The sequence below is a fragment of the Mustela lutreola genome, chromosome 14, assembly GCF_030435805.1.
Source record: "Mustela lutreola isolate mMusLut2 chromosome 14, mMusLut2.pri, whole genome shotgun sequence".
NCBI lineage: Eukaryota > Metazoa > Chordata > Mammalia > Carnivora > Mustelidae > Mustela > Mustela lutreola.
Genome location: NC_081303.1, coordinates 60,354,626 through 60,377,269, shown reverse-complemented (window position 1 = coordinate 60,377,269; position 22,644 = coordinate 60,354,626). Strand labels below are relative to the sequence as shown.

Below are 22,644 nucleotides of genomic sequence, written 5' to 3'. Positions count from 1 at the left end.
ATTAATTAACCTACAAGGAATTTTAAAAAGGCACACTTTATGCTCCTTCCAGCTTTGAAATTGTTTAACACTTCTACATAAGCACAAGATGATACATAAGCATGTAAATCCTACGTGTAGCTACACGTGTCTATTCCTCTGTACTGCATCCTTTCATTTCAGGGATCTCACTGTTTTAGCCCTAGAGTCACTAAGAGCGGGTGATTTTCCATGGTTCCGATTTCCATGGGTCAAAAGTTCTGTCATCTGCTCTATTTGGATTAGTCATTGGTGAACGTCCTACTGTAAGACATTTTTTCCCCAAGTTACCAACATAAAGTTAAAGGCATTCAAGTTTGTTCTTCATGGAAAACAATGTTTAAAAAAAAAAAAATGTCTTCCTTATTCTTAAAAGGTCTACTTTAAGGATCCCAGGAAACTATTTTGAATCCCTAGGTCTCATACACAATTGTCTGACAGCATTTTATGAGTTAATTGAGGGGTAGGTGGATTTTCCTTCCCAAAGCTGAACTGGCAAAAATCTGTAAAATAAGGGATAACCTTATTCTGGCCCAAAACAAGCCAGACTCTGGATTCTGGGGTACTGAGGCTCTCACCACATCTGTGGAGGAACAGTTCGTCAGACTGACCAACTCCCAAGAAACCTTGCCAACTCTAAGTGTCAAAAGCACAGACCAGTGTTAAACACAAGTTCTGCCCCCTCATCAGAACTACGTTAAGCAAACAAATCGGAAATGATTGTGCGCCCTTGGCAATGGATGTACAAATTATAAGATTCTTTTTTTCTTGCCAAGTTTTATACTTCCTAAAATGGAAACATAGGATTGGCTAATTTAGTTTACTGGTTTTAATATCATTTGTTGATTCTGGGTCAAGTAGTTTAAAGCTCACTTCACAAATGAGTCTTAACCAAGGCTGAGTTTCTGAATCACACGAGCTACTTAAGGCATATAGGGGAAAAGTGCTTTTTTCCAGTCATAAGCTTGCATCTTTATCCTTGGTCTACTCTTCTGCAAATATGATTTGCTGGTTACAGGTGGATTTAGGAGATTGAGGTCTTCCTCATTTTTGAAAAATTAACTAAATACCTTTATCACAATTTAAAACTTTTTAAAAATGGTTTTCTCACATTGCTACTTTTTTTTTTTTTTTTTAATTCATGAGAAACGGAAAGAGGCAGAGAGAGAAGCAGGCTCCCCACAGAGCAGGTAACCGGATGTAGGTCTCGACCCCAGGACTCTGAAATCATGATCTGAGCTGAAGGCAGATGCTTAACCAACTGAGCCACCGGACACCACCATCACAGCGTAGAACCTAAAGAACACAGAGAACTGCAGGGGATTTTATATTAAATCAGTCATTCCCCATTTAACCTAAATAGACATTTAGTTATTACATGAATTAGTTTCACTGCATCGTTTCCATTTTGATCCTACAGCTGGACGAAAGCCTGTAGGCTCCCATCAAGAACATTGGCCCCTGCAACACTCTCAACCTGACTTTCACCTTTCCGAGAAGGCCAAGATTTTGTTCTTTGCGCTGGTATTGTGTCCCCAGCCTCACTAACGTGTAGACTCATCCCTAGGGATTGATTCAGTTGTCTGCCATGGGGCTGAGGCATCAGAGCTTTTCTTGATTTTTATTTATTTGATGGACGGAGATCACAAGTAGGCAGAGAGGCAGGCAGAGAGAGGAGGAAGCAGGCTCCCTGCTGAGCAGAGAGCCCGATGCAGGGCTTGATCCCAGGACCCTGAGATCATGACCTGAGAGAAGGCAGAGGCTTAACCCACTGAGCCACACAGGCGTCCACTGAGCTTTTCAAAGCCTACAGGAGATCCGGGGGTTCTGGTGTCGAGAGCCAGTAGCGAAAAGCAGAAAGCAACCCAGAGGCGCTCAGGGGCTAAGCTGCTAGCTGTGCTCAGGGACTGTGCCCCTGGGATACACCACAAAGGAGGAGCAGGTCTCTACGAATCCCTTTACACTGGTTCTAAATCTCCCGACACAGGTCTGGCCACTCCCAGAGACCACCTTCCCGGCTTCAGAACTACTGTTACTCCTAATATTAGTGGTTTGGTAAGAGTGTGTAGCCATGTTTTTATAATCTCTATTAAAAATTTTATTTATAGATGAGATGTTGTTTCCACTAAATGGAAAACCTAAATACTAATCTGTCCATGTACCTGATCGCTGATCTTAACGTCATGGCGGTTGTCGTCAATAGAATTCAGCTCGAACAACCTGTAAATAAAACACAGGCCAGATGGAGTGATTCAGGGACAAGGAACTTAATGATGGCACATCTGAGTAGCTTATTTCCAACACACAAATAACATGTAAATTCATCTCAAGATGGTTTGCTTCATTTTTCAATGTAAACACGGTTTATGAAAACACACTAACAGCTCTGAGTTAGAATTTACACATAAATGATGATGGTAAGGGTGAGCCCATGTAATAGGATGTTCTGATCCCTCAACCATCCGTGTCCCTTAGAATCTACCGTGGGGCTTTTTTCAAAGCGTGGATCCCACCCACCAGATTCCAACTCGGCAGGTCTGGAGGCCCCACCAAGCGTCCGTGCCTAACCTGAGGTGAAGGCCACGTATCAGCCTTGATGAGAAAGCCAGGAACAAGACCACAGGCTCCCGAAACAGGCAGAAGGGTTCAAAAGTTGGCTCGGTAGGTGACAAGACTTGGGGCTAAGCAAGTTCTCCTCATGATCGCCTCTATAAACTGAGGGGAGCAGTACCTCTGCAGCCGGTGTGTGAGTACTTCTGAGACCGCCCTGAAATACAGAATTAGCGGAAACACTGTCCTCATCATGACAGTTCTACTTCTGTTCCTGTTGCTCATCAAACGCGAAGTATATAGATTCAGCTCAAGTTTTTTCAGTGACAGAAACACCTCCTGAGCTAGGTGCAGAAGGAAAATGCTGAGGCCCAGAAGGGATCATCTGCCCCAGGCGACAAAGTGCCAGGCAGGCTCCAACCCCCGTCACAGCATCAAGGTTCAAACTCCCCTAAATGAGAGAAACGACAAAGATCTGCCGCCTCGTAGTAGGCGGCAACCTGTGCTTTAGCGAGTTGCCTCTTTATGGGCTTTTGCTCTGTCCTAGTCTCCAGCTGCTCCCTACCTCATGGTCTTACTCTTGGAGAAGGCTGGTTAAACACAAACTTTTTCACTCATTTTCTTCCTCGCCCACCCACCTCTGACCTGCCTGTGGGAAGGGGAAAGGCGGCTACGGAGATAATGGCAAATCCTTAGCAATATGGCAATGAGGTTGGGCCCGACCCTCCCCCTCAAGGAGAATGTAAGTCAGCCTCGGGCCTCTTCTGTTCCCCCCTGCTCTTCCCCCTTCTTACCGCCGGAAGCAGACCCTGCCAACCTTGTAGGTGTACTTCAAACAGCATAACGACTCCTTAAAAAACCGAGAACACACCGTCTTAATCAACTTTATTAGACTTCATTGATAAATAAATACAAGTGTTGTGAAACCACTAGCAATATAGTAAACTTTAAAGAATTTATTTCAATTTCACTCATATTTCTTGACGGGGAATATATACATTATTCACCAATAAATGCTTAATGCTTTAAATTTACAATTGCCCTATGTGCAGAAACTTGAAAAGTATTCCAAACCAAAAAAAAAGGTACAAAAAATTTGTCTCATAATTCAAAATATATTTTAAAACAATTATTTGCATAGCAGCCAAAACCTTGAACCACAAGTTGAGAACTGCCGTCTTAGAAGCTTAACAAAATGGCGACATTCTGACTTAATTATTTTCATTATTGACAGTGGGTGGAAACACGTGGCCCCTAAATCGGACAAGGCAGACGGAAGACTAGGATGGTTTCCCTTCTGGGCACGCAATGCTCTAGCCTTGATTATTATTTTTTATTTCATCTGTTTCAAACACAGACAACTGCTCCAACTTTAAAGAAAGTTTAAATGGACTTTGGGTATTTAATATTGGTGACACTTGCTAAGATTTAAGAACTCCAAATAATGAGAATCAGAAAATGACCCACGATTTAAGAAAAACATCCGAAGGGACTGCCTACTGTGTAGTGTAGTCTGGTGGTCAACATTAATAGTGTTTCTGAATTAGGTAATTCTTCACAAACATAGCACCTCATTAAATATGTGGTAAACACATGGCAATCACAAGAAGTGTTGGGAGACTATCCAGAGAGATTTAATGTGATTCGCTTCACTGGACGATGCGAGACAAATCTCAAGCACGATGAGATCAGGAGCGCCATCTGCTGGTCCCTGCGCCCTCAGGGATGCCCAAGTGCAGTGCGCCCAGGTCAGTACGACTCAGTACTTGGCTTCCAAAATCCAGAGTAGCTAAACACTGAAAGGGACTCTTGCTTTACAAATGATCCGTTGAATGTACTTGTAAAACTAAAAAAAACTTTCCAAAAGGCCCGAAGAGACAGAATTATTTTTACCTCCTCCCTCTGGGTAATTCCGTTAAAAAGATACCGAATGAACTCGGGTTTTAATTTCTTGGGAAGTTTTGGTGTAAAAGCGAATGTACTGAAACCCAGTAAAGTTGTGAACCTTCATCTAAATTAACAAAACAATTACTTTGGTGAGTCTTCACAGGCTGTATTCTTGACCTGAAGAATCGCTTTTTTTATGCCGAGGAGATGGCGTGGTCTTCGTAGGAGACGGAGACGCAGCCCCGGGGGAGTCTGCTCCTCCGTCGGAAGTACTCGGGCATGAGGCCAGATAGGGGACTTTCTTCCTCCCAAGGAATCCTCCTCCTTCAAATCCCCCTTTCTTCCGTAATTCCACTTTATTTTCATTTTCTTCTTCTGAGGACCTTTTCTTGGATTCTAGACCTTCAGCTATCTTGTGCACTTCCAATCCACCATCTGATTCTCTCAAACTCTTCGCTTCTGTTCCAGGAGACTTTCTCTCTGACACATTACACTCCCCTGTTGCCCGCTTTACTTCGGCTTGTATTGGACCCACGTTCCCATTTTCAGGGACACCTCTGTCTACATTTCTGCTCAAATTAACAGTCTGGAAGTCCCTGTAACTGTGGAAGCTCTCAGTTCTTCTCGCTCTTGCTAACAGGGGACTCTCTCTGTAAGGCCTCATGGAGCCGTAAGTAGCTGCTTCGTGGATGGTTTCATGGTGCTGGAGCTGAAGGCTGAAAGAGAGTTTTTAAAAATTACAGTTTAGATTTCTGAGATTTTTCAGGGGCCTATCTCATTAAACTACCTGAAAAGACATTATTTAACTATATAAAGAATGATGTAGGGGCGCCTGGGTGGCTCAGTGGCTTAAAGCCCCTGCCTTCATTCAGCTCAGGTCATGATCCCAGGGTCCTCGGATCGAGCCCCACATCGGGCTCTCTGCTCAGCAGGAGCCTGCCTCCCCCTCTGTCTCTGCCTGCCTCTCTGCCCACTTATAATCTCTATCAAATAAATAAATAAAATCTCCAAAAAAACAATAAAAAAAAAGAATTTCTATATATAAAAATTTACTTATTAAAACTCTTTATAGTATGTATTAGTGTTTGCATAGGTGTACGTGTATCAAATTACCAATGAAAATAATATATACATATTCAGTCCAGCTGGATTTCTGAATAACTGAAAAAAGCGATGAGGGGGGTACTCTTTAAAACTAATGCGGAACTAATATAAATCAGTATTTGGTCCTTAGTTCAAATTTCGGAATTGTTAAAAATGTGCTAGCTGGAAGATACACTAAGCCACTGTATTAAAAGTACGTAATAACTAAATCCAAGATTAGATAGATGATGTCATCCCTCTGATCAATACGTCCCTGAGGCAAGAGGAACAAAGTTCCACATACTATCCAAGGTGACGTGGTTTTTCTAATTTCCTTTGAATGAACTCTTGATTGCATAAAAGGCATCCAGATTGGCAGCAAGTCACAAAAGTTAAAGGAAAAATGTGTTTTTCTATGAAAAGAATCAGATATGCTTGCAGATGAGAAATTAATATTTAAAAAAAAACCAAAAAACTGAATATCAACATGAAGTCTGATTAAAAACGTGTCTTGAACAACGTGGCTTCCAACAACTATGTGATTACGGGATCTCCCAATCTTCCCCAAAGCAACCAAGCGACCTTGAGACACAGTCCCAGACCCCCGCCCGCACCTGGAGCTGGACTCCCGGAGGCGGCTGTGCTGGAGCACGGAAGTTGCTGGACTGATGTTAGGAGTAGCGCAGCGAGATGTGCTCAGGTCACACTGATCCAGTAACTTGAGCAACTCCTCCTCAGTGGGACCACCTACATCTTGGGAAAACACAGCCTCATTACCATCACTGCCGTCAGAGGCTCCCCCTGCGACGCAGAGCTCTCGGCACGGAACCTACCCCTCTCTTCGCTTTTGTTCACCATGTCCATGGCCGTGGTCAGGTCCCACATCTGAATGCTGCCGTTCGTGTGGCCTGTGAACAGGTAGCGCCGTGGCCGGGAGCCCATCCTGCTCGAGCCCTCACATTCTCTCACCGTGAACGATGATATTGTTGTGCAGTCAACAGCCTGGATCTCACAGATTCTGCCGAAGACGGGGAACAGCTAACATTTTGTAAGCCAGATTTTTCAAATCAATTGTTTATGTATGAGTGTCCTCTATATGTAAAACATTAAAAAGTTCAAGGCAAGTTGACAGAAATAAAATTTGAATGCTGTTTGAGTATAGAGAAAAGGCTCTTATAAAACAATGTATTTGAATAACTGAAATAATACAATAATTTAAGTCACCCTTAAGAGAAAAACAGAAAGAAAAAAACCATAAAAATTTTTTTAAAGAAAGAGAAAAACAGAAAGAACCTTGATAGGAATTGAGTAATTCTCTAAAAAGACGTTATAAAACTAAAAAGGCAGAAAGAAACAAAGCAACTAGGCATGAAACTAGAAAAGATCTTGAGAGGTCATTTAAAACTTATGCGCAAATTACAAGTCTGAAACCAGAAAAAAAATGCAGAGCTGTATGGAGAGATCTAAGTAGCACCCTCCATTAGGAAAATATTCTTAACTTTTCTGAGGCATTTTTATAACTATTTCATTAATTTTCATTAAGGGTAAAAGAACCTGAGAATGAACAACTATCCACGTTTGACAAATAAGGAAACCAAGGAATAGTATCAGCAAATGATGTGTCAAAGTCATATAAGAAGAGTTGACTGAACTGCACTTAATTATTTATCCCAGACTACTTCAAAGCAGAGGGGGCTTATAAATAAAAAAAATTAAAAAAGAAACAACTAGTACCAGGCAAATGCAAGGTCAAAAAATAAAGGAGGAAGGGGAAATACAATCCTTATCAACGTAAGAAACAAAAAACAGAATATGAAGCATAGCTGAGCTTCCTAGCAGGCAGGGCAAAAAGTGGTAAGGGGAGAGGGGTTAATTACTAGATGCCCACATATAGTGATAGATGTCCTAGTCTCATTCCCAATCTAAGGGAAAAGTTTTCAATATTTCACCAGAGTATAAAGTGTACTATAATTGTTTTTATAGGTATTATTTTCAGATTAAAAATAATGTCATTTTAAGTACAAGATTCCTTTCTTGAAGTCAAAAATGGATGAACTATCAAATGTTTTTTCTGTGTTTATCAAGATAATTACAAATTTTTCTTGATATAGTGAATTATATTTAATACCTGTAAATTGATATAAAATATTTCATAAATCTAGATTACTGTTTACATTTAAAATAAAGTGAAATGAAACAATATAAACCTATCTGCTTGAAAACAAAGATGATTTTGCTTTTTGTTTTTTCTATGGGCTAGATTCCTTAGAATAACTCCTTCCTTTAAAACGCTGACAAGGTTTGTTCGCTGCCCACTTGCAATAAAACCTTTTCATTTTACTTCCCATTCTTAAGAATCTGAACTATCTTTAAACAATAGCTTTGCTTCACATTAGCTTCATAAAGGGTTGATTTCCTATTCAATTCTGTAAAATAATTTCTGATTATTTTTATAAACATATCTTTTCCTCTGGAATCGTAAATGTAAAAATTATAAAATTTATTTTGTTATAAAGATTATATTTGCTTCTAACACTCTGCTACTGTTTACAGTAACAGAAAAGGGGTGCCTGGGTGGCATGGTTGGTTGAGTTTATGACCCTTAGTTTAGGCTGGAGTCTGATCTTGGGGTCATGATTGAGCCCCACGTCAGGCTCCGCACTCAGTGCAGAGCCTGCGTGGGTTTCTCTCTCCTTCTCCCTCTGCCCCTCCCTCTTCCTGCTTGATCTCTCTCTCTCTCTCTAAAATAAGTAAATAAATCTTTAAAGTAACAGAAGAGGGGAGACACTAGAATTGAACAAGACTCTAAAATACTACATCGTTAGAAGATGTTATGCAGCAGTTTTAATAAATGTTTGGCAACATCTTCACTGAATATGCAGAGAACACAATAAATCACAATGACTTGTAACATTTCTCAAGATAATAATTCAACTTCTAACTACATCACAGGCTTCTAATACATTTTCTTTTAAAAAACAAGGTGACAAAAAGATAGTTTAGTACATAGAAATCATTCTCTGGCATCAATTCATTTAACTGCTGAGGACTACATGCAATGAACTTTGATGGAAGAAAATATATCTCCAAGAGATTATTCTTTAAAATATCAGAGACCATATGCTGAAGGGTAAGAGTATCAGTAGCATTTGTTAACATTTATATGAAAATCTGTAAACTTCTTAATGACTACTAACAGGAATTCTACCTTTTTCACTTGTTTGGCCTGCAAAAAAATCTTAGGTTTTTATCTTTATTTATTTTATTCAAGATGTTATTTATTTATTTGACAGAGAGAGACACAGCGAGAGAGGGAACACAAACAGACAGAGAGGGAGAGGGAGAAGCAGGCTTTCCGCGAAGCAGGAAGCCTGATATGGGGCTTGATCCCAAGATCCTGAGATCATAACTTCAGCTGAAGAAAGATGCTTAACGACTGAGCCACCCAGGCACCCAAATTTTAGGTTTTTAAAGAGAAACGTACAGCAGCTCAATCTGTGTGAAGCTACATGTAATAATTTAAAAGAAGTAAAATTTCACTCAAATGGAAAAGGAAGGGGAAACTAACTTCCATTGTGCATCTGTTAGTGCCAGGGACCACATAAGATATTTCATGTTTTTAATTCATTTTATCTTACAACATCTTACCATGGTAGGTGAACTTTATAAAGAAACGGGGGGGGGGGGTACTCAGAGAAAAAAAGCAACAAGTTGAATTTTCATAGGTAGTAAGAGCAAGTGCCAAAATTAGGATTTAGTCCAACTCTTTGCCATCAAATTCACGACTCCTTGCTCTGTAACTTGTCCTTCACTATGCACAGCATGCTTGAAAATCTAAATAAATGCTAGAGGATACGGACTAAATACTGTCTTTATTTTAAGCTAAAATGATCACAAGATCACTAGATTTCTTTTTTCAACAGTTTGCTTCTGGTAGCACTCTTTCATCAATGTGCCAAATTATTCAACAGGTTTTTTAAGACAAAAGTGACTTCTGAATATAAACATCTCTACAGTAAAGTTTTACCTTTTCCCAGTCGATGAGAGTCTTACGAACAGTTTGTTGGTGATGGGAACAACTTTCTGGATAAACACCTGTTGATCATCTCGCTCTCCGAAAGGCCCTGGGTTAGGAAACAGAAAATGACGAAACAAGTTAATTGGAATTCGGTTGGTTTCACTGAACAAAAGGAACGTGAATATCAATACAAAGAGGAAAAAGAAAGAATTTTCCATGCCTATCACTATGCGGCATTGTGTATCCCACGTCCAAGTCAGACAAGAATGAAGGGCTTTGACAAGTACTCCAACTTGCATTAAACCTTTCTTAAAGAAATACATAATATCTCAAGTTATGTTTTATGCACTACGGCCATTAAAGCTGAAGGCATTAATTTGCTTAAGACTATACATCAAGAGAGGAATAGGAGAAGATGGCGGAGAAGTAGCAAGCTGAGACTGCTTCAGCTAGCCGGAGATCAGCTAGATAGCTTATCTAAAGATTGCAAACACCTGAAAATCCATCGGCAGATCGAAGAGAAGAAGAACAGCAATTCTGGAAACAGAAAAACAACCACTTTCTGAAAGGTAGGACCGGCGGAGAAGTGAATCCAAAGCGACGGGAAGATAGACCCCGGGGGGAGGGGCCGGCTCCCGGCAAGCGGCGGAGCAACCGCGCACAAAATCAGGACTTTTAAAAGTCTGTTCCGCGGAGGGACATCGCTCCAGAGGCTAAACCGGGGCGAAGCCCACGCGGGGTCAGCGTGGCCTCAGGTCCCGCAGGGTCACAGAAGGATCGGGGGTGTCTGAGTGTCGCAGAGCTTGCGGGTATTGGAAGGGGAAAGCCGGCTACAGAGACAGAGCCGACAGTAAGCTCGCAGCTCCGTGTTACCTTGAACCGGTCGCAGGCTCGGTGAGCTCGGAGCGCGGCCGGAGGTCAGGCAGACGGGAGTAACTGGGCGCTGTTCTCTGAGGGCGCACTGAGGAGTGGGGCCCTGGGCTCTCGGCTCCTCCGGGCCGAAGACCAGGAGGCCGCCATTTGTATTCCCGTCCTCTGGAACTCTACGGAAAGCGCTCAGGGAACAAAAGCTCCTGAAAGCAAACCCGAGCGGATTACTCACCCCGGCCCCGGGTAAGGGCGGTGTAATTCCGCCTGGGGCAAAGACACTTGAGAATCACTACAACAGGCCCCTCCCCCAGAAGATCAACAAGAAATCCAGCCGAGACCAAGTTCACCTACCAAGGAGTGCGGTTTCAATACCAAGGAGAGCAGCAGAATTCCAGAGGAGGAGAAAGCCAAGCACGGAACTCATGGCTTTTTTCCTGTGATTTTTTTTAGTCTTGCAGTTAATTTAATTTTTTCTTTTTCATTTTTTTTTTTTTTTTTTTTTTCTCTCGCCTTCGGGTAAAATTTTTTTTTTTTTTAACTGTTACCTTTTTCTTTTTTAACGATTTTTTACTAGTTTATCTAATATATATATATATTTTTTTACATTTTTCTTAGGTGTTTTCTTTTTTAAAAAAAAATTCTTTTCTTTTTTTTTTTTTTTTTTTTTTTTCTTTTTTCTTTCTTCCTTTTTGAACCTCTTTTTATCCCCTTTCTCCCCACTTACGATTTTGGATCTCTTCTAATTTGGCTAAAGCATATTTTCCTGGGGTTGTTGCCACCCTTTTAGTATTTTACTTGCCCCTTCATTTACTCTTATCTGGACAAAATGACAAGACGTAAAAATTCACCACAAAAAAAAGAACAAGAGGCAGTACCGAAGGCTAGGGACCTAATCAATACAGACATCGGTAATATGTCAGATCTAGAGTTCAGAATGACAATTCTCAAGGTTCTAGCCGGGCTCGAAAAAGGCATGGAAGATATTAGAGAAACCCTCTCGAGAGATATAAAAGCCCTTTCTGGAGAAATAAAAGAACTAAAATCTAACCAAGTTGAAATCAAAAAAGCTATTAATGAGGTGCAATCAAAAATGGAGGCTCTCACTGCTAGGATAAATGAGGCAGAAGAAAGAATTAGTGATATAGAAGACCAAATGACAGAGAATAAAGAAGCTGATCAAAAGAGGGACAAACAGCTACTGGACCACGAGGGGAGAATTCGAGAAATAAGTGACACCATAAGACGAAACAACATTAGAATAATTGGGATTCCAGAAGAAGAAGAAAGTGAGAGGGGAGCAGAAGGTATACTGGAGAGAATTATTGGGGAGAATTTCCCCAATATGGCAAAGGGAACAAGCATCAAAATTCAGGAGGTTCAGAGAATGCCCCTCAAAATAAATAAGAATAGGCCCACACCCCGTCACATAATAGTAAAATTTACAAGTCTCAATGACAAAGAGAAAATCCTGAAAGCAGCCCGGGAAAAGAAGTCTGTAACATACAATGGTAAAAATATTAGATTGGCAGCTGACTTATCCACAGAGACCTGGCAGGCCAGAAAGAGCTGGCATGATATTTTCAGAGCACTAAACGAGAAAAACATGCAGCCAAGAATACTATATCCAGCTAGGCTATCATTGAAAATAGAAGGAGAGATTAAAAGCTTCCAGGACAAACAACAACTGAAAGAATTTGCAAATACCAAACCAGCTCTACAGGAAATATTGAAAGGGGTCCTCTAAGCAAAGAGAGAGCCTACAAGTGGTAGATCAGAAAGGAACAGAGACCATATACAGTAACAGTCACCTTACAGGCAATACAATGGCACTAAATTCATATCTCTCAATAGTTACCCTGAATGTGAATGGGCTAAATGCCCCTGTCAAAAGACACAGGGTATCAGAATGGATAAAAAAACAAAACCCATCTATATGTTGCCTCCAAGAAACACATTTTAAGCCCGAAGACACCTCCAGATTTAAAGTGAGGGGGTGGAAAAGAATTTACCATGCTAATGGACATCAGAAGAAAGCAGGAGTGGCAATCCTTATATCAGATCAATTAGATTTTAAGCCAAAGACTGTAATAAGAGATGAGGAAGGACACTATATCATACTCAAAGGGTCTGTCCAACAAGAAGATTTAACAATTTTAAATATCTATGCCCCCAACGTGGGAGCAGCCAACTATATAAACCAATTAATAACAAAATCAAAGAAACACATAAACAACAATACAATAATAGTAGGGGACTTTAATATTCCCCTCACTGAAATGGACAGGTCATCCAAGCAAAAGATCAGCAAGGAAATAAAGGCCTTAAATGACACACTGGACCAGATGGACATCACAGATATATTCAGAATATTTCATCCCAAAGCAACAGAATACACATTCTTCTCTAGTGCACATGGTACATTCTCCAGAATAGATCACATCCTCGGTCCTAAATCAGGACTCAACCGGTATCAAAAGATTGGGATCATTCCCTGCATATTTTCAGACCACAATGCTCTAAAGCTAGAACTCAACCACAAAAGGAAGTTTGGAAAGAACCCAAATACATGGAGACTAAACAGTATCCTTCTAAAGAATGAATGGGTCAACCGGGAAATTAAAGAAGAATTGAAAAAAATCATGGAAACAAATGATAATGAAAATACAACGGTTCAAAATCTGTGGGACACAACAAAGGCAGTCCTGAGAGGAAAATATATAGCGGTACAAGCCTTTCTCAAGAAACAAGAAAGGTCTCAGGTACACAACCTAACCCTACACCTAAAGGAGCTGGAGAAGGAACAAGAAAGAAACCCTAAGCCCAGCAGGAGAAGAGAAATCATAAAGATCAGAGCAGAAATCAATGAAATAGAAACCAAAAAAACAATAGAACAAATCAACGAAACTAGGAGCTGGTTCTTTGAAAGAATTAATAAAATTGATAAACCCCTGGCCCGACTTATCAAAAAGAAAAGAGAAAGGACCCAAATAAATAAAATAATGAATGAAAGAGGAGAGATCACAACTAACACCAAGGAAATACAAACTATTATAAGAACATACTATGAGCAACTCTACGGCAATAAATTTGACAATCTGGAAGAAATGGATGCATTCCTAGAAACATATAAACTACCACAACTGAACCATGAAGAAATAGAAAGCCTGAACAGACCCATAACCAGTAAGGAGATTGAAACAGTCATTAAAAATCTCCAAACAAACAAAAGCCCAGGGCCAGACGGCTTCCCGGGGGAATTCTACCAAACATTTAAAGAAGAACTAATTCCTATTCTCCTGAAACTGTTCCAAAAAATAGAAATGGAAGGAAAACTTCCAAACTCATTTTATGAGGCCAGCATCACCTTGATCCCAAAACCAGACAAGGATCCCACCAAAAAAGAGAGCTATAGACCGATATCCTTGATGAACACAGATGCGAAAATACTCAACAAAATACTAGCCAATCGGATTCAACAGTACATTAAAAAGATTATTCACCACGACCAAGTGGGATTTATTCCAGGGCTGCAAGGTTGGTTCAACATCCGCAAATCAGTCAATGTGATACAACACATCAATAAAAGTAAGAACAAGAACCATATGATACTCTCAATAGATGCTGAAAAAGCATTTGACAAAGTACAACATCCCTTCCTGATCAAAACTCTTCAAAGTGTAGGGATAGAGGGCACATACCTCAATATCATCAAAGCCATCTATGAAAAACCCACCGCAAATATCATTCTCAATGGAGAAAAACTGAAAGCTTTTCCGCTAAGGTCAGGAACACGGCAGGGATGTCCATTATCACCACTGCTATTCAACATCGTACTAGAGGTCCTAGCCTCAGCAATCAGACAACAAAAGGAAATTAAAGGCATCCAAATCGGCAAAGAAGAAGTCAAATTATCACTCTTCGCAGATGATATGATACTATATGTGGAAAACCCAAAAGACTCCACTCCAAAACTGCTAGAACTTATACAGGAATTCAGTAAAGTGTCAGGATATAAAATCAATGCACAGAAATCAGTTGCATTTCTCTACACCAACAGCAAGACAGAAGAAAGAGATATTAAGGAGTCAATCCCATTTACAATTGCATCCAAAACCATAAGATACCTAGGAATAAACCTAACCAAAGAGACACAGAATCTATACTCAGAAAACTATAAAGTACTCATGAAAGAAATTGAGGAAGACACAAAGAAATGGAAAAATGTTCCATGCTCCTGGATTGGAAGAATAAATATTGTGAAAATGTCTATGCTACCTAAAGCAATCTACACATTTAATGCAATTCCTATCAAAGTACCATCCATCTTTTTCAAAGAAATGGAACAAATAATTCTAAAATTTATATGGAACCAGAAAAGACCTCGAATAGCCAAAGGGATATTGAAAAAGAAAGCCAACGTTGGTGGCATCACAATTCCGGACTTCAAGCTCTATTACAAAGCTGTCATCATCAAGACAGCATGGTACTGGCACAAAAACAGACACATAGATCAATGGAACAGAATAGAGAGCCCAGAAATAGACCCTCAACTCTATGGTCAACTAATCTTCGACAAAGCAGGAAAGAATGTCCAATGGAAAAAAGACAGCCTTTTCAATAAATGGTGCTGGGAAAATTGGACAGCCACATGCAGAAAAATGAAATTGGACCATTTCCTTACACCACACACAAAAATAGACTCAAAATGGATGAAGGACCTCAATGTACGAAAGGAATCCATCAAAATCCTTGAGGAGAACACGGGCAGCAACCTCTTCGACCTCTGCCGCAGCAACATCTTCCTAGGAACAACGCAAAAGGCAAGGGAAGCAAGGGAAAAAATGAACTACTGGGATTTCATCAAGATCAAAAGCTTTTGCACAGCAAAGGAAACAGTTAACAAAATCAAAAGACAACTGACAGAATGGGAGAAGATATTTGCAAACGACATATCAGATAAAGGACTAGTGTCCAGAATCTATAAAGAACTTAGCAAACTCAACACCCAAAGAACAAATAATCCAATCAAGAAATGGGCAGAAGACATGAACAGACATTTCTGCAAAGAAGACATCCAGATGGCCAACAGACACATGAAAAAGTGCTCCATATCACTTGGCATCAGGGAAATACAAATCAAAACCACAATGAGATATCACCTCACACCAGTCAGAATGGCTAAAATCAACAAGTCAGGAAATGACAGATGCTGGCGAGGATGCGGAGAAAGGGGAACCCTCCTACACTGTTGGTGGGAATGCAAGCTGGTGCAGCCACTCTGGAAAACAGCATGGAGGTTCCTCAAAATGTTGAAAATAGAACTGCCCTATGACCCAGCAATTGCACTATTGGGTATTTACCCTAAAGATACAAATGTAGTGATCCAAAGGGACACATGCACCCGAATGTTTATAGCAGCAATGTCCACAATAGCCAAACTATGGAAAGAACCTAGATGTCCATCAACAGATGAATGGATCAAGAAGATGTGGTATATATACACAATGGAATACTATGCAGCCATCAAAAGAAATGAAATCTTGCCATTTGCAACAACATGGATGGAACTAGAGCGTATCATGCTTAGCGAAATAAGTCAAGCAGAGAAAGACAACTATCATATGATCTCCCTGATATGAGGAAGTGGTGATGCAACATGGAGGCTTAAGTGGGTAGAAGAATAAATGAAACAAGATGGGATTGGGAGGGAGACAAACCATAAGTGACTCTTAATCTCACAAAACAAACTGAGGGTTGCCGGGGGGAGGGGGTTGGGGAGAAGGGGGTGGGATTATGGACATTGGGGAGGGTATGTGATTTGGTGAGTGCTGTGAAGTGTGTAAACCTGGTGATTCACAGACCTGGGGATAAAAATATATGTATATAAAAAATATATGTGTATAAAAAATAAAAAATAAAAAAAAAAAAAAAAAAAAAAAAAAGACTATACATCAAGAGTAATAGAATGAGACGTGTTAAAATAAAGGCTCTACATGTTTTATCTTTGAGAATGTGCTCAGTTTCTTATAACTTCAGAAAAAGGATATATAAGTAAAATTATGTATTACGGATTTTACTCTTTTTTTGCAAAGCCACCTGCAAACTCTTAAAGAATAAAGTGCAACTTCATTAAACAGAATTTAATTAATTTAAAAAAATTAATTAATCAGAAACCTGCTGCATCCTGCAAGGTTTTCCATCTGAAAAAAAGGATTCAATTATTTTTACTTGATTGTACTTGGCAAGGCAGGTGACTAGCTCATAGTCCCCTCATTTTAGAAAGATTCTGAACAATATAAAAAAAAAGTATTTCATGTAAAACTTAAACATAAAATTCTAATAATTCTCGTTTTCATACTCACTCGCTAAAATAATACCAACTTGTTATTCACAAAAAGTTTGTGATGTATGAAACAATTTTACCTTATGTGAATCACAGCTAATTAATAAATGGAACATCTTTATTAGCTAGCAAGTACCTACACACTATGCTCACTGTGTGCCACAGGAAATGCTTCCCAAGTAACTCATTTTAGTCATCCTGACAACCACATAAGGGATACACTATTATTATCTTCATTTTACAGATGAGAAAAGTAAGGCATCAAGAGATCAGGGAACCAAAGACCTCACGGGTCCTGCCTAAAGGAACTGGGGTCACACCCAGGACGTCTGGCTCCTGTGCAGGGGCCCAGCGACTGGACAGTCTTCTGCAGTCTGATTCTGCTGAGAGGAAATGACGGTCCTCACTCAATAACCCATAACCGAAGTCAAACTAGCGGTGACGAATAAAATAACCAGGAACGAGGGTTCTGGGACTGTATCTTCTCTTCCTTCAACCTTTACCTTCATGGGAGATTCTCACTTGTTTTCGTACCTCAATGATATACCCACCCCCATCCTGAGCTTCAAGTTTCTCCAACTCCTCTCCCCAAACTGGCTCCTTCAGAGCACAAAATGCTCTCAGGCGTCTATCTTCAATGGTGAAGAAGGAGCAGGGAATCAGAAAGACTCCTCTGAATCTTCTGAACTTCTGCCTCGGAACTTCTTGCTTTCGAAGTCGCTCCGTTCTTGGTTTCACAGCGGCCCCCGATCCTGATTACTCAGCGGCCCGCTGCCGTCCAGATCCCCCCCACAGGAGCCTCTGAAGCTGGACTTTCTGTTCTGTTCCACTAACGAGAATGTCTAGCTCTTAAAATATTTTCTTAAAGAACTATGGGGGGGGGGGGGAATCTCCCTTCCCTCTTTCAAATATTTCACAAGGCTACTGTCACTCACAGGGCTCTTCCAGAACATCTATTTATTCACATTACACATGTTCTCCCTGATCCGACACTCCATGATGGGACCCTGCCCTTCCACCCAGTCTCACGCCCTACAATTCTTACCCACGTACCAGCAACTACTAATGACCTGGACATTTTCTCAACTCGCCAGTAATGTCCCGATCCGGTGACATTCTATACCTTCGTGTCTCAGCTCAAAGTTTTAGTCCAAACATTAAGACCTCATCAGTTTCCATCAAAGTTAAGTGGCAATAATCTACCTCATAAAATTCTCAGGGAGATGAACTGGGGACCGTAGGCCGCAACAGCTGGCACGGAGACGAGCACGATCTGCCCCGGGTGCCTCGCCCCATGTAAGTGTTTGCTTTTTATCCCCACTGGTCACTGCACTGCAACTTGACGTTCACTGCATTTCTTTTTTCTTTTCTTTTTTTTTAATATTTCTAATACTTGGAGCAAAGGCACTCAATATAATTGTTGATGCTGTCACTTAACCCTGCACAATGTTGTATGTCAATTATAGCTCAATAAATCAGGAAAAAAATATACTGATGAGATAAAACTAAACTTTCAGTGCCTCGATCACATAGAAAACTGGGTCACAGAGCAATTAGTTTAAATCACCAAAACCAAGTGTTTCTTTGAAAAAGAACACTAAGACTGTGGTAGTACAATTCCCATAAGCAGCTTCTATTTTTTTCAAAGATAACTATTTTGAGGGGCCCCTGGGTGGCTCAGTGGGTTAAGCCTGTGTCTTCAGCTCAGGTCATGGTCCCAGGGTCCTGCGATTGAGCCCCACATCGGGCTCTCTGCTTAGCGAGGAGCCTGCTCTCCCACCTTTGTCAAATAAATGAAATCTTAAAAAAAAAAAAAAAAAAAAAAAGATAACTACTTTGAAATCTTTACCGTGAGGGCATATTCTGGATGGACATATATTTAAATGTTTCACATAAAACAAATCTGGTAAAAGACCTCTCACATACTCCCTATTTTCCACCAGTGCTACAATTTCTGCTTACTTAAAAAATGACCAGACAGGCCCAGGAGTCAGTGAGCAGGTCCCATAGAACTATTAAAAGCACGTGAGACGCAATGAATATCCAGTAGAGATTCTTCCAAAAGTGCCCCTGGGGAAAATGATTGTCTCTGTGAAGACTGTGTGTGTGTGTGTGTGTGTGTGAGAGAGAGACAGTGACGGAATCCACATCTGCACGTGTCATAGGGTGTCAGGACAGACAGATCACAACTTCATATATTTTTGCTGAAGACAGAGAGAGAGAGAGAGAATCCACATCCACGTGTCATATGGTGTCGTGACGGAAGTCACACCAACTTCATAAACTTTTTGCTGAAATCAGAGCGTATCCACTGAGACATGCTATTTTCATTTCCTACAAGCCACTGTGATGCCACCAAGACTGCTAGCATGTAACACAGCCAGCCCTTTGCCAGCTTCAAAATTTTATTTTCAGATTATTAGCAATAAAAGAAAAAAAAGCTTCAGGTGTCAAATGCGCACTGCTATCCTGCCTTTATTTATTTTTTTTTCCTATCCTGGTTTTTAATTACAACCTAAAGTGGTTAGCATTTGGAGATATTATTTTAATAAGGAAATGATAAACAGATGAAAACTCTGCTCTCAACTTTTTAAACAAAAAAAGGCTATAATTTGTGAATTTATAGAACTAAGAAACACATTAAATTTCTTTTAAATGAGTTTCAAAACTGAAGTGAAAAATTTCTATTTGAAACTCAGTTTTAGGCTTCTACTACAGTTAACATACTACTTCTGCATTGCCCACAAAATACTTGAAAATGCCCCCAAATTATCTAACCCACCTATGTCATTTCCAGAGGAATAGCTTCCATGACTCTCCGTCTCCTCCAGAGACAGTATCTTGAACGACGCTAATGGTGTAGACCCTGGCTGAGTAGAGATCATGCCTCTGAACCGTGTTACTGTCCATGTCCGGACGTGATTATTGTCGGCACACACTAGGAAAGAAAACAAAAAATAAGTTATTAAATACAGATTATAAAAGCATCAACAAAATCACTTTTATAAACAAATTTTAACTTTTTAAACTATAATCTTGGATAGATCACAGCATATTTTGAATGGCCGACAACCTATTTATCCTAAAGTTATCCTAGCCAACAAAATTGAAAGAACTTGGGGCGCCTGGGTGGCTCAGTGGGTTAAGCCGCTGCCTTCGGCTCAGGTCATGATCTCAGGGTGCTGGGATCGAGTCCCGCATCGGGCTCTCTGCTCAGCAGGGAGCCTGCTTCCTCCTCTCTCTCTGCCTGCCTCTCTGCCTACTTGTGATCTCTCTCTGTCAAATAAATAAATAAAATCTTAAAAAAAAAAAAAAAATTGAAAGAACTGAATACAGTTTACCTTGCTACAAATCTAAGGAATGTGAGTAAATCCATGGGTCCTTATAAAAGTAGCCTGTTGAGTATAAACGTAAAAAAGGTTAAAAAAAAAAAAAAAAAAGGTGTACGCAAGACAAAAGATGCTGAATATTATTCTGTTCTGTGGCTAAACTACATAGTAAGTGAGTTGTGCAGTTTATTTTTTTTCAACCACTGAAACTGCTTCTGTTAAATATTAAACAACCTAGATCAGGAGTTCCTGAAAATTTATTGCTACAAATTACATTTGTCAAAAAGCTTGTATCGCCCACTCAAGCTATATTGAGGAAAATTAAAATAAAGAAGTATTTTTATATAAAATGCGAGACTGCATTTAAGAAACATACTCCAACTAGTTTTTTTTAATGTAAATAATATTAAGTGGATATATATTGAGATATCTAACAAGTACCTGACCTCTATTGTTTTTTTGATCTAAATACTCCTTTAGAAAATATAAACCAGCAACTGATATTAATGTAAAAGAAAAAAAGTACATTTGTGGCATTCCTTATTAAAAAAACGTGCTTTTAGAAAATAAATAAATAAATAAATAAATAAATAAATGTGCTCTTTTGTGGCATTCCTTTTTAATGGAAAAGTGCAATTTATTTGGATTCCAGAGAATGTGCTATTATTAGCAATGAGCTATGACTTCACCAGTAAATGCTAGGAAAGTATCCAAGCTTTCATATATACACACCTTTCCTACTGGGTAAATGGCCACAGTTGCAAATTTGAAACAAAACTTTAGAAATTTAATTTTAACAAATAGCAATAAAAATTCAAAGTATCAGTGTTACTTATGTAACAAGATTCTCATGTCTCAGGATACCGGTTTCTGGTGAAAAAGGAGACATTTAGTTCTAGGCTGTTTAATCAACTTCATGGAAAATAATTTCCTGATTTCACTCTTATGCTTACCAGGATTCAGAAAAATACCTTGGAAAAAAAAAAAAAAAAAGAAAAAGAAAATACCTTGAACACTTAAAGTGATTCAATAGGCAATTATGGCTATTATGTTAAAATTAATCATTTAAGTTTCTATTTAAGACATGAAAACTAACACTATTAGAAAAAGAATGTCGTTACATACATGTTGATATCCACCAGGTGGCAGAATAATGTAACTGAGTTAACATAAAATACTCTAGATTTTTAGCTCAACTGGACATTTTTCTTGACAAATTTATTTAAATTTCAAACCTACAAGAAATATTTGATGTTAAAATGCAGATCGCACTGTGTAGTTCTCTGGAACCTCATCCTGCAGGAACCGCATCACCATCAAAACAACAGCACTTAGGAGTCTAAATATGATCATTTGAACATCACAATAACCTCGGCAAAACAATCTTATTTTCTCACAGGATCCAATTACCTCATTTTACGTAACATTTATTCAGCATCTTTTATGTGTCAAGAATTCTGGTAAGTGTTGAAAACAGAGTCAAAGAGCTTCTTCTGCTACTGTAAGACTGACATTCTAGCAGAGGGAGACAGACGATAAATAAGCAAACAAAACAATGATTCAGTGATAAGTCTATGAAGAAAACCAATCGAGATGTTGACAGCAAAAGCGACCTGGAGAAACGTCTGGCTAAGTGGGACTGGGTGGCCTCACTGAGGAGGTACTGGAAATGGACCTGAGTGACAAGAAGGCAGCCAAACAAGTATCGAGAGGTGAAACATTTCAAATAAAAAGAAGTGCAGGGGCGCCTGGGTGGCTCAGTGGGTTAAAGCCTCTGCCTTTGGCTTAGGTCATGATCCCCGGGTCCTGGGATCAAGCCCCCATGTCAGACTCTCTGCTCAGCGGGAGCCTGCTTCCTCCTCTCTCTCTGCCTGCCTCTCTGCCACTTGGGATCTCTGTCTAATAAGTAAATAAAATCTTAAAAAAAAAGAAGTGCAGAAGTTCTGAAGCATTTTTAACAAATTCAAAAGCCAAAGGGTTAGGGTGTTGTAAGCAATGAGGAAAGTTACATGAAGGGCAGAGAGAAAAAGAGGCTTGAAAAGAAGATAGGACCCATAATAGGAAAAACCCTATTAGTTTATTTATCCTGCACTCAATAGGAAGCCACGGGGAGTCAGCAAGGTTTACATTTTTAAAAGCTATTTCTGGCTCTACCTACTATAAGGAACATGAACCACAGAGAGGCAAGAGAGAAACAGACAAAAAAAAACATCTGAGCTCAGTGATCTGGGGGAGAAATGAGAAAAGTTACCCGGCTGGCAGCAATGGACACCGAGTGATCAGATCTGTGACATACATTGAAGCAAAGCTAAAAGGACTTAGCGACAGATTACACATTTGTCGGGGGTGTGAGAAAGGGAAGAACCAGGAGCGGTTCCTAGGTCTCGAGCTTGAGGAAATGCGCACTGGTGATGCTGTGTGCTGAGATGGCTTCCGAGAGAAACAGCCAAGTACTGTTGATCCAGGTTAATTCTGACATGTCTATCAACCAGAGACTTGTCTACCCTAGATATACACATCTGGAACTCTGTGAACGGTCACAGGCG

General features: G+C 39.9%; 1 protein-coding gene across 3 annotated transcripts in view; it reads right to left on the bottom strand.

Annotated features, from left to right (window-relative positions):
* Positions 1 to 3,436: 3,436 nt before the first annotated feature.
* Positions 3,437 to 22,644, bottom strand: part of KCTD3 (potassium channel tetramerization domain containing 3) — a 56,993-nt gene continuing 37,785 nt past the window's right edge. The window contains exons 14-18 of one of the 3 annotated variants that reach the window (XM_059145264.1): positions 19,552 to 19,707; positions 9,566 to 9,662; positions 6,372 to 6,556; positions 6,153 to 6,285; positions 3,437 to 5,171 (exon numbers count right to left, since the gene is read on the bottom strand). In XM_059145264.1, the coding sequence (XP_059001247.1) occupies positions 4,613 to 5,171; positions 6,153 to 6,285; positions 6,372 to 6,556; positions 9,566 to 9,662; positions 19,552 to 19,707 (1,130 nt within the window). In that variant the 3' untranslated portion in view covers positions 3,437 to 4,612. Of the gene's footprint in view, positions 5,172 to 6,152; positions 6,292 to 6,371; positions 6,577 to 9,565; positions 9,663 to 19,551; positions 19,708 to 22,644 lie in introns of those variants that run through there. The other 2 variants (XM_059145263.1, XM_059145265.1) reach the window with 2 other exon arrangements.